Raw genomic sequence first — 9,416 nt, forward strand, 5'->3', positions numbered from 1 at the left:
ATACGAGTTTACTGGCTGCCTGAAAATAAGCCATAAAATATCATAATATACCTTAAAAGTTTCAATGAGATCCTTTTAAGCATAATTCCCATATTTATGTGTGTGCCGAAATATAACATAAGTGGTGGTGTTCGAGAAGAGAGGACTTCGTGAGGAATATTTGGATCAACGGACGGCGTGCTCCTACCCATGAAAAATAAGGTCAAGTAAGTGCTGTCTTCCTTGTGCTCTGATTCCTTGTATCTTTCTTTTGTACACCAATTTACCGCAAAAAATACAGTCCACTCATTCGAAATAAAAATCTTAAATAACTTAATATAACTTGGCGCATACATATTTATTTGGTTCCGTCGAGCCGGATATTTACAGCATTTCCTTCATATTAACGTATTGAAGCATTAGTTTCCTTGTTAGAATACTTCTATAGGCTCTAATAATTGAAATAATATAATTTTAAATAAAATAGGTCATTGCGTCATCTATTTTCTTTGTCGTAATACTGGCATAAGCGGCATTATAGCATTGAGCTAGCTATTTCCCCAGTTAGACATACTAATTATCTACACATATTTATGTATATTTCGATAAATATTAGTGTATTTAAATTGAATTAACAATTAAAACAAATCTTAAAACTTGCAATTATTAATTATTGTAGTACCTTCGGTTGTGAAACATTTACTCAAGAGTCGTAAGACCTAGCATATAAGGTCGAGATTTGTCTATACGAACCTCTGGTCGATCGAACATTCGATATAACCCGACCACGCGTAATATCGAACGAAGCGCGCTTGCGCATATTATCCGCACTCCGCGCGACCTACTTAATTTACCAGTATATGATTGGCTATTAACCTATCATACTCACATAAAAATATAGGTATTTCGTGATTGTTAGATAATTGTCTCACTTACACTTTAGTAAAATGCCTCCTAAAGTAGATTCTAAAACTAGCGAAAGTGATAAGGAGATTCAGGATACTAAACTGTCTATCTTAATTGCTAAACGTGAAGCTATATTCGGTATCATGCAAAATGTCTTTGACTTATCTCGTGAACCCGATGTTCATACGAACGTTGAAAAAAGAGAACATTTTCTAGACGAATCTTCACAAATTGATTCATTGCGTTTAAAGTACGAGTCTATTGTAGACGATTATAATACACGTTTATTAAACTTAAATTCAGATGCAAAACCTGATTACAAAAGTCTGTATGCTTTTGAGACTTTGTATAATAGGGTCAAACGAACTCATACAAAATGCTCAACTTTAAATACGACACCAGAAATACATAATGCGACCTCCGCGCTGCTAAAAGCCAAGCCGAAGCTAGCTCCCATATCGATATTAGAATTCGATGGTGACATTAAATCTTTTCAGATGTTTTATACGACCTTTAAGTCAGTAGTAGATAATAATCCATCACTCACAGATGCAGAAAAGCTATTTTATCTGTTACCGAAGCTGACAGGGAAGGCAAAAAGCGCAATCGCTGGAATTTCTCCGTGTGCTGAGAATTATCAGCTCATTTTACAAACACTCGTCAATAGGTTCGATGATAAACGTATGTTGACTTCCGCGTACCTACATGAATTATTTCGCTATAAGGGTTTTCAGACTCCCTCTGCGACTAACTTTGAAGATTTCATAGACCGGTTCGCTGGCGCAGTAAGCGCTTTAAAAAACCTAAAGTTAGATAACCTAGCTGATCTTATCATACTACATATAGCTACACAAAGGGTCGATACTGAGAGTGTACGCGCGTTTGAAATTAAATGCGGTAAGAATATACCTACTTTCGACGACTTTGTGGAATTTATCACAACACGCGCGAAGGTGTTTGAGCGTACGAATACGAATGTCACAAACCCTTCTAATACACGTCATAATAAAAATATAAAACATTTGAATAACGGGACTTCTGGCAATGCGCCGAAGTATCAGGCCTATATAAGCACGGTTGATAAGCCTACGTCCAAGTGTCTATGTAGAAATATAACACATGCGCATTTATATAAATGTGTTGACTTTAATAAATTATTAACTCCTCAAGAACGTTTTAAGTGCGTCAAGGAGAAGAATGCCTGTGTGAACTGCCTGTCTATAAAACATAAAGTCGGGCAATGTGAAGTCTCCCCGCACTGTTCGTGTGGTCAGAAACATAACAAAAGGCTGCACTTTGACCAACGCGAGGAACATTCCCGCGCGCCTCAGTTGAATACCGTCATGCCGCCACCGAACGCACCTACCGTTACCGCGTCATCGCCCGTAGCGGATGATCGCGCCGACGTAGCACTGTGCGCTACGCGCGTAAGCCCGTCTACAAGCGCTACGCAGGTGTATAATAGCAATTTGATGAATCGTGTGGAAGACAAGCGAACTACTGTCTTATTGGCTACCGCACAAGTTGCTGTTTACGACTGTAATGGTGAACGGCAAGTTATACGTATATTGTTGGATTCTGCTTCGCAGGCCGATTTCCTCTCAAAAGAATGTTGTGATCGCTTGGGTTTGCAAACTAAATTCACAGAACGTACTATCGTGAAGGGGTTCGGTGGAATTGAGAAGGTTGTACAATCCAGCTCGGTTGACTTGACGTTTTATTCGCGTTTTGATGATAACGTTAGTTTTAATATCTCGCCACTTGTTGTTGATAAAGTGACAGACAAATTACCTACGGCTGTGATAGATACGGCAGTCCTATCACACCTTAAAGGTATTCCGCTTGCCGATGCGAGTTACGGCGTACCTGATAAAATTGATGCTTTAATAGGAGCTTCCCTATTTCCACATTTGCTTCTCCCCGACGACGTCCATACGTCACGTCGCGACCCGTCGGTGCCCGTTGCATTGCGCACGGTGTTAGGTCTGGTGTTCATGGGCAATGCGCCTACGATACCTACTATAAATACTCATACGGCCTTGACATGTTGTTTCGTTCAAGAGCCTCCTGCTATTGACTCTTTAGTCAAGCGTTTCTGGGAACTTGAAGAACTTCCTTCCGCTTCCATTCAGAATCCTGATGATAATGAATGCGAAGACTTCTACACTTCGACTACTGTCCGAGATCCCGATACGGGCAGATACGTTGTCGGGCTGCCATTTAAAGAGGATCTATATTCCCTAGGGAATTCTTTGGACATAGCTAAGAAACGTTTCATCTGCCTCGAAAGAAAGCTTGAAGCTTCGAATAAATTGAGGTCGGCATATGATGACGTCATAAAAGGTTATCTCGCGAAAGATTATATTTCTCCCGCGCCTTCATATGATTCTAAAGATCCTGTTCCGATTTACGTGATGCCACACACGGGGATTTTACGTGAAGACAAACTCTCGACGAGACTGAGATTAGTCGTCGATGCTTCTTGTCGTTCTAGTTCTGGAAAGGCACTGAACCATCTGCTACATTCCGGTCAAAATTTACAGGGAGATCTTTTTAAAATAATTTTGAATTTTCGTCTGCATGCAGTGGCAATGACAGCCGACTGCCGAGAACAGTTTCTACAAATCGTTATGCGCGAAGCTGATCGTCGCTATCAATGCTTCTTATACCGCTTTAATCCACAAGACCCTCTTGTGCTATACCAGTTCAATCGAGTCTGTTTCGGTCTCACTTCCAGTCCCTTCCATGCACTGCGCACGGTAAGACAGCTGGTGAATGACGACGGCGCAAAATATCCACGAGCGAATAGCATTGTGCTACCCGCGCTTTATATGGATGACGTAGCTTTCTCGCTTCCAAGCGAACTAGAGGCAGTCACTGTGTCGCTGCAGATGATCGATCTTTTTAAGGGTGCACAGTGGGAATTAGTTAAGTGGAACAGCAATTCTCGCGAGGTCTTAGATAACCTTCCTGCGTCCCACAAACTTCCGACTGAAGTGGAGTTTGACAAAACCATGCACCATAAAATACTTGGTCTGCATTGGTATACTGGAAATGACGCTTTCTATTTTAAAATTTCTGTGCCCGACGATGTGACATGCACTAAGCGCTCCATCTTGTCGACTGTTGCCCGTCTGTGGGACATAATGGGCTTCGTTGCTCCCACAGTCGTGTATGCCAAAATATTAATTAAAATGCTTTGGCAATTAAACCTTGATTGGGACACTGTAGCTCCACCACACATCATTAAGATGTGGAGACAGTTTTGCGATGAGTTGCCAGCTCTAAATAAGCTACACATACCGCGTCATGTGGGCGTGACAACAGACTGCGAGGTCACTCTCCTGGGACTATCAGATGCTAGTCTCGCAGCCTATGGTGCTGTCGTTTATTTACACGTTAGCTCCCCTACTGGTAACACTGTGCGTCTTGCTTGTGCGAAAAGTAAAGTTTCGCCGACGAAACCTCATTCAATTGCTCGTCTCGAACTATTAGGTGGCGTCCTACTGTCGAAATTGCTTCGTACAGTACATGACACTTACTCTGAGCGTATCCCAATCAAGGCTACATATGCATTTCTCGATTCCAAAGTCGCCCTATATTGGATAAAAAGTTCACCGCATAGATGGCAGACTTTTGTCGCGAATCGCGTTGTACAGATAACTGAGAATATCTCACCAGACAACTTTTATCATTGCCCTGGCACTGAGAACTCTGCTGATATTCTATCGAGAGGTGTAACTCCTGAGAAGCTTCTCTCACACCCTCTGTGGCTGCATGGTCCACCATGGGCATCAATGCATCCGTCTCAGTGGCCACTCAAAACTCTAGAGGGAGAGTCTATTGAAGACGTACCCGAGAAGAAGGTTCTTATACACACTGTGCGTAAACCTATACTCCCGAACGACTTACACGAGCTTGCTCTCCGTTTTTCTTCGTGGAGCAAACTTCTACGTATAATTGTATACATTTGTAGATTTGCTAAATTACTGCCTCGTCGCGGCACTAGTGCAGTTACCGCTGACGACTTAAATTTCGCAGAGAATAGAATGCTTCGCGCTCTGCAAAATCAGCATTTTGCTGAAGAATATTCTCTTATTAAAAATAATAAAACATGTTCACCGGCATTTAATCGCCTAAGACCATTTATTGATGATGGACTTATCCGCGTTGGCGGTCGTCTCGCCAACTCTGGACTTAGCTTTGAAAAAATACATCCGGTTATATTGCCTCGCAATGGCCACGTGGTAAATATAATCATTGATTATTACCACATTAAACATTTACATGCTGGACCCGAACTCCTAATGGCCCTGCTTCGTCAGAGGTACTGGATTCTGTCGGCACGCCGTATTGTCAGGCAAAGAGTACATATGTGCAATACTTGCTTTAGATTTAAACCGCGTCCAACCATTCCGCTGATGGCGGATCTTCCTGATATACGTACACGTCCAGCGTTGAAAGCCTTTAGTTTCACCGGCTGCGATTATGCAGGCCCTATACCATACGTTCCTGTACGTCGCCGTGGCGTACACAGTGAGAAAGCTTATATTGTGCTGTTCACGTGTCTCACTACGAGATCTACGCACATTGAGGTTGCTACCTCACTCAGCACCCCCAGTTTCCTCGCCGGGTTTAAAAGATTCCTATCACGTCGTGGTCCTGTTCAGGTGCTGCATAGCGACAATGCTAAAAACTTCCAGGGTGCTGCTTCTTACCTTCGGGACCTCTATAAACTTCTAAGAGAAGAATATTACCCGAAGCTAGAGCAGGAATGCGCTGAAAATCGCATAACTTGGAAATTCATCTGTCCCAATTCCCCACACTTTGGAGGTTCATGGGAAAGTATGATCAAGGTGACTAAGACGATCCTGTTCAAGGTCATAGGGCAACAGCTCCTTTCTTATGAGGAACTTTGCACTGTGCTCATTCAGGTCGAATGTCTTCTCAATTCGCGTCCGCTAACAATACTAAGCTCTGACCCTGCCGAACCTTCGGCTCTTACTCCAAGTCACTTCCTACATACTGCGCCTCTATTCTCCTTGCCTGCGCCTGATGTCAATCCAGACAAAATTAACTTGGTTGACAGGTACTCGTTAATAGATAAAATGGTCCAATCGTTTTGGAATCGTTGGAGGATGGAATATTTGCACGGATTGCAAGTTCGTTTGAAATGGAATACGCCTTCCGTACCTATTACGCCGGGAACTGTCGTCGTAGTTATAAATGACAACGTACCGCCTCTGGCTTGGCCTCTAGCAGTAGTAGAGAAAGTGCATCCCTCGAAAGACGGCGTCATACGCGTAGCGACCGTTAAAATTTCCGGGAGAACTTACGTCCGTCCGGTCGTTCGCTTATGCCCTCTTCCGACGCAATAAGCGTAACAATTATAGTTTCATAATTTAGTACTAAGTAGCTCATACGTTAAGACTTTATTCTCTTTTATAATAATTCTACAAATAATTAATATTTTTTAATATACTTTCGTAAATATACACATACTTATATGAAATACGCCCATGCGCAATACGCGTTCTTAAAAGAGGCAATTCTACCTCATACCTTATGAGAGCTTTTCTTAAAGGTGACCCTTTAAGGGCGGGTGGATGGTTGCGCCAAGTTATAATTAAGTCTTAAATAATAATTTAAAATTTCATTGGTGTTCCTATTCTCCCATATCCAACCTAAAACAGCACTGAACGATTCTCCGTGAAGAGACTGGCGCCCTCATACGCCTCAAAAACACTAGAACGCAGAGCTGTCACTTAAATTAACGGAAGCAAACGATTAAGACGTTTGCGGACGACTTGCTTTCCGATTGCGAAAAGTAACGGGCAATACGAGTTTACTGGCTGCCTGAAAATAAGCCATAAAATATCATAATATACCTTAAAAGTTTCAATGAGATCCTTTTAAGCATAATTCCCATATTTATGTGTGTGCCGAAATATAACATAAGTGGTGGTGTTCGAGAAGAGAGGACTTCGTGAGGAATATTTGGATCAACGGACGGCGTGCTCCTACCCATGAAAAATAAGGTCAAGTAAGTGCTGTCTTCCTTGTGCTCTGATTCCTTGTATCTTTCTTTTGTACACCAATTTACCGCAAAAAATACAGTCCACTCATTCGAAATAAAAATCTTAAATAACTTAATATAACTTGGCGCATACACTTACTATCTGACTCCAGATAGGACCATGTATTACGATCATCTACGTTAAGCAACTGTCAGAGATATCAGCCCTTGAAAGTCCCACCGCTGGGCTCCTCTCATAAAGGAGGTAAGTTAAAGCATAGACCCACCATGCTGCGTCAATGAATGAGGTTGAGCTTTTACGACTATTATCACAAGTTAATTATAATAAACAGAACAGACGGCTCTCCAAGGCAAGGGGTTGACACCGACAACTTCCTAACTTCGGGTTGGAACTAAAAAATCTTTGACAGAGAAAAACATACAATTTTTGGTAAGACCTGGGATTAGAAACAAGGACTTCGTGATCAGTAATTGAACCAGGCATTAGACCAACTTGCTAGTTATAACTGTATCTCTACTCCAAAAGGAGAACGTACCAACAAAGTTTTGGGTTTCAGATCTATGTGTAGTGGTCTCCACATTACATAACTAGATAGCGCTACATAAATCCTGCATCGCGCTAGCGAAGTGTTTACGAAGAATGCCTATATATACAACTTCCAAAAATGAATGTCGTCGAGCCCTGGGGCTCTTTTCATGGCGAGCTTTCGCGCTCGCCCCAATCCCCCGGTGACGCCGTAGCATCCCCTCAGGTGGTTATCGGCAAATGTCCATCCGAAAAATGAAATTAATGTTCGGACCTCGGTCCCCGAGCACGATCACCCGCTCGGAGGAAGATCTTCCTATTGTTACGGTCGAGCGTATCATAATAGCTCCCGTACATGTCATAGAAACTGTGTATTAATAAATAAATAAATATATTACGACAATACACACATCGCCATCTAGCCCCAAAGTAAGCTTAGCTTGTGATATGGGTACTATGATTACTAATGAATATTTTTATGAATAATATACATAAATACTTATAACATACATATGATCACCCAGACATTGAAAAACATTGTTCAGTTGTGGGAATCGAACCCACAGCCACTCAGAAAGCAGGGTCGCTGCTCACTGCGGCAATCAAACGTCGAATTACATTATAACAACATGCATTATTTCAGAATGAAATAAGCCCATGTTACTGTCGGTCTAGGTATATCTTAAATTCCAGGAATTACTCCATCAAAGCTGAAAGAAGGTAAACCAACAAAGTAACCAAACTACATCTGGGGTGTGTGCTCTCTCTGCTGAAGTTGAGTATAGTTCCAAAATACCGGTGAGGTCGTAAAATAATTTTATAAACGGAGAACGATTAATTATAACAATTAATGTCACATCGTCAGAGCAACCAGTTTTTGAGATCTCTTAGTCAGTAGTAACTGAATACAAAACATCTGCCCCTAGACCCATCTAGCGGGTGGCAACATTTACGAGCATTTTAATGTCCTGCTTAAAATTTAAGGTCGTTAAAATTTTATGATCACAAAGAAATGTTTACAGGCGTCCGTATTTCATCCTATTATATCCGAGCTAAGCTCGTTGCCGAATTTTATTTATCGCAAGATTAGCAGCTGAAATCAAAGTTAAACATAGGGTCATGTAATTTGCACAGGGATATAAAATATTTTGATAATGCAGTGGATACAGGCAAGAGTATAAAAAAAAATACCAACTTCTACACTTTTCTAGAGACAGGAATACTGCACCGCTCGCATGGGCAGGAGACAACTGTCTCCCTGAAGAAAGGATAAAATCTCCCACAGTTACATCAACTCTCAGAGCACTGGCGCACAAGTGAAAAAAAATAATATTCAAATAATAAATATGTAATAATAAAGTGGGGTAAACTTCTCCTATTCCATGTTCCCGTGTTTTGGACCAATTATATCCCCTGTCAGGGTACATAATCGGGAGATATAATTTTTATGTTCTGCCTGTGCTCAGGTGGATAATCCCTATCCCTATCCCTATCCCTACTTCCCTACTAATCCCTATCCCTACTAATAATATTATAAATGTCAATGTAAGTTTGTTTGTTACGCTTTTACGCAAAAACTACTTAACCGATCCTCATGAAACTTTGTACACATATTCCTATTAGAAGTAATATAGGATGCTTTTTATTCAAACATTATGCTCGGTTCCTTTGGGAGAGGGGATGAAAGATTTTAAACCATAACTCCGACAAATTATAACAGATTTAAATAATTACTTTTGTACTATACAGTTATAATATGTATTTAATTCTGCCCAAACTTTGTATAGATCTGATGAATGTGGTTGGAGTTAGAGGACAGATCTCCTCAGCGAACAGCATCCCTCATTTAAGGCTTAGCGATACTGAACACTTTAATTTTTTTGAGAACTACAACTAAATTGAATGCCACATCAAAAAACAAAATCAAACGCAGACGAAGTCACGGGCAACAGCTAGTTAATTATAAAT

At 41.1% G+C, this 9,416-nt stretch overlaps 1 protein-coding gene across 1 annotated transcript; it reads left to right on the forward strand.

The window, feature by feature from the left end:
- The first annotated feature begins 295 nt into the window (after window positions 1–295).
- Window positions 296–6,497, forward strand: LOC120630870. The gene has a single exon (XM_039900182.1). The coding sequence runs from the start codon at window positions 927–929 to the stop codon at window positions 6,261–6,263; it is 5,337 nt and encodes a 1,778-aa protein (XP_039756116.1). The 5' UTR covers window positions 296–926; the 3' UTR covers window positions 6,264–6,497.
- Window positions 6,498–9,416: the final 2,919 nt, after the last annotated feature.

Source organism: Pararge aegeria, chromosome 17, assembly GCF_905163445.1.
Source record: "Pararge aegeria chromosome 17, ilParAegt1.1, whole genome shotgun sequence".
Lineage (NCBI taxonomy): Eukaryota > Metazoa > Arthropoda > Insecta > Lepidoptera > Nymphalidae > Pararge > Pararge aegeria.

What these genes read in the sequence shown, in the direction of transcription:
- LOC120630870 (XM_039900182.1), top strand. Translation starts at nt 927, where the DNA reads ATGCCTCCTAAAGTAGATTCTAAAACTAGCGAAAGTGATAAGGAGATT.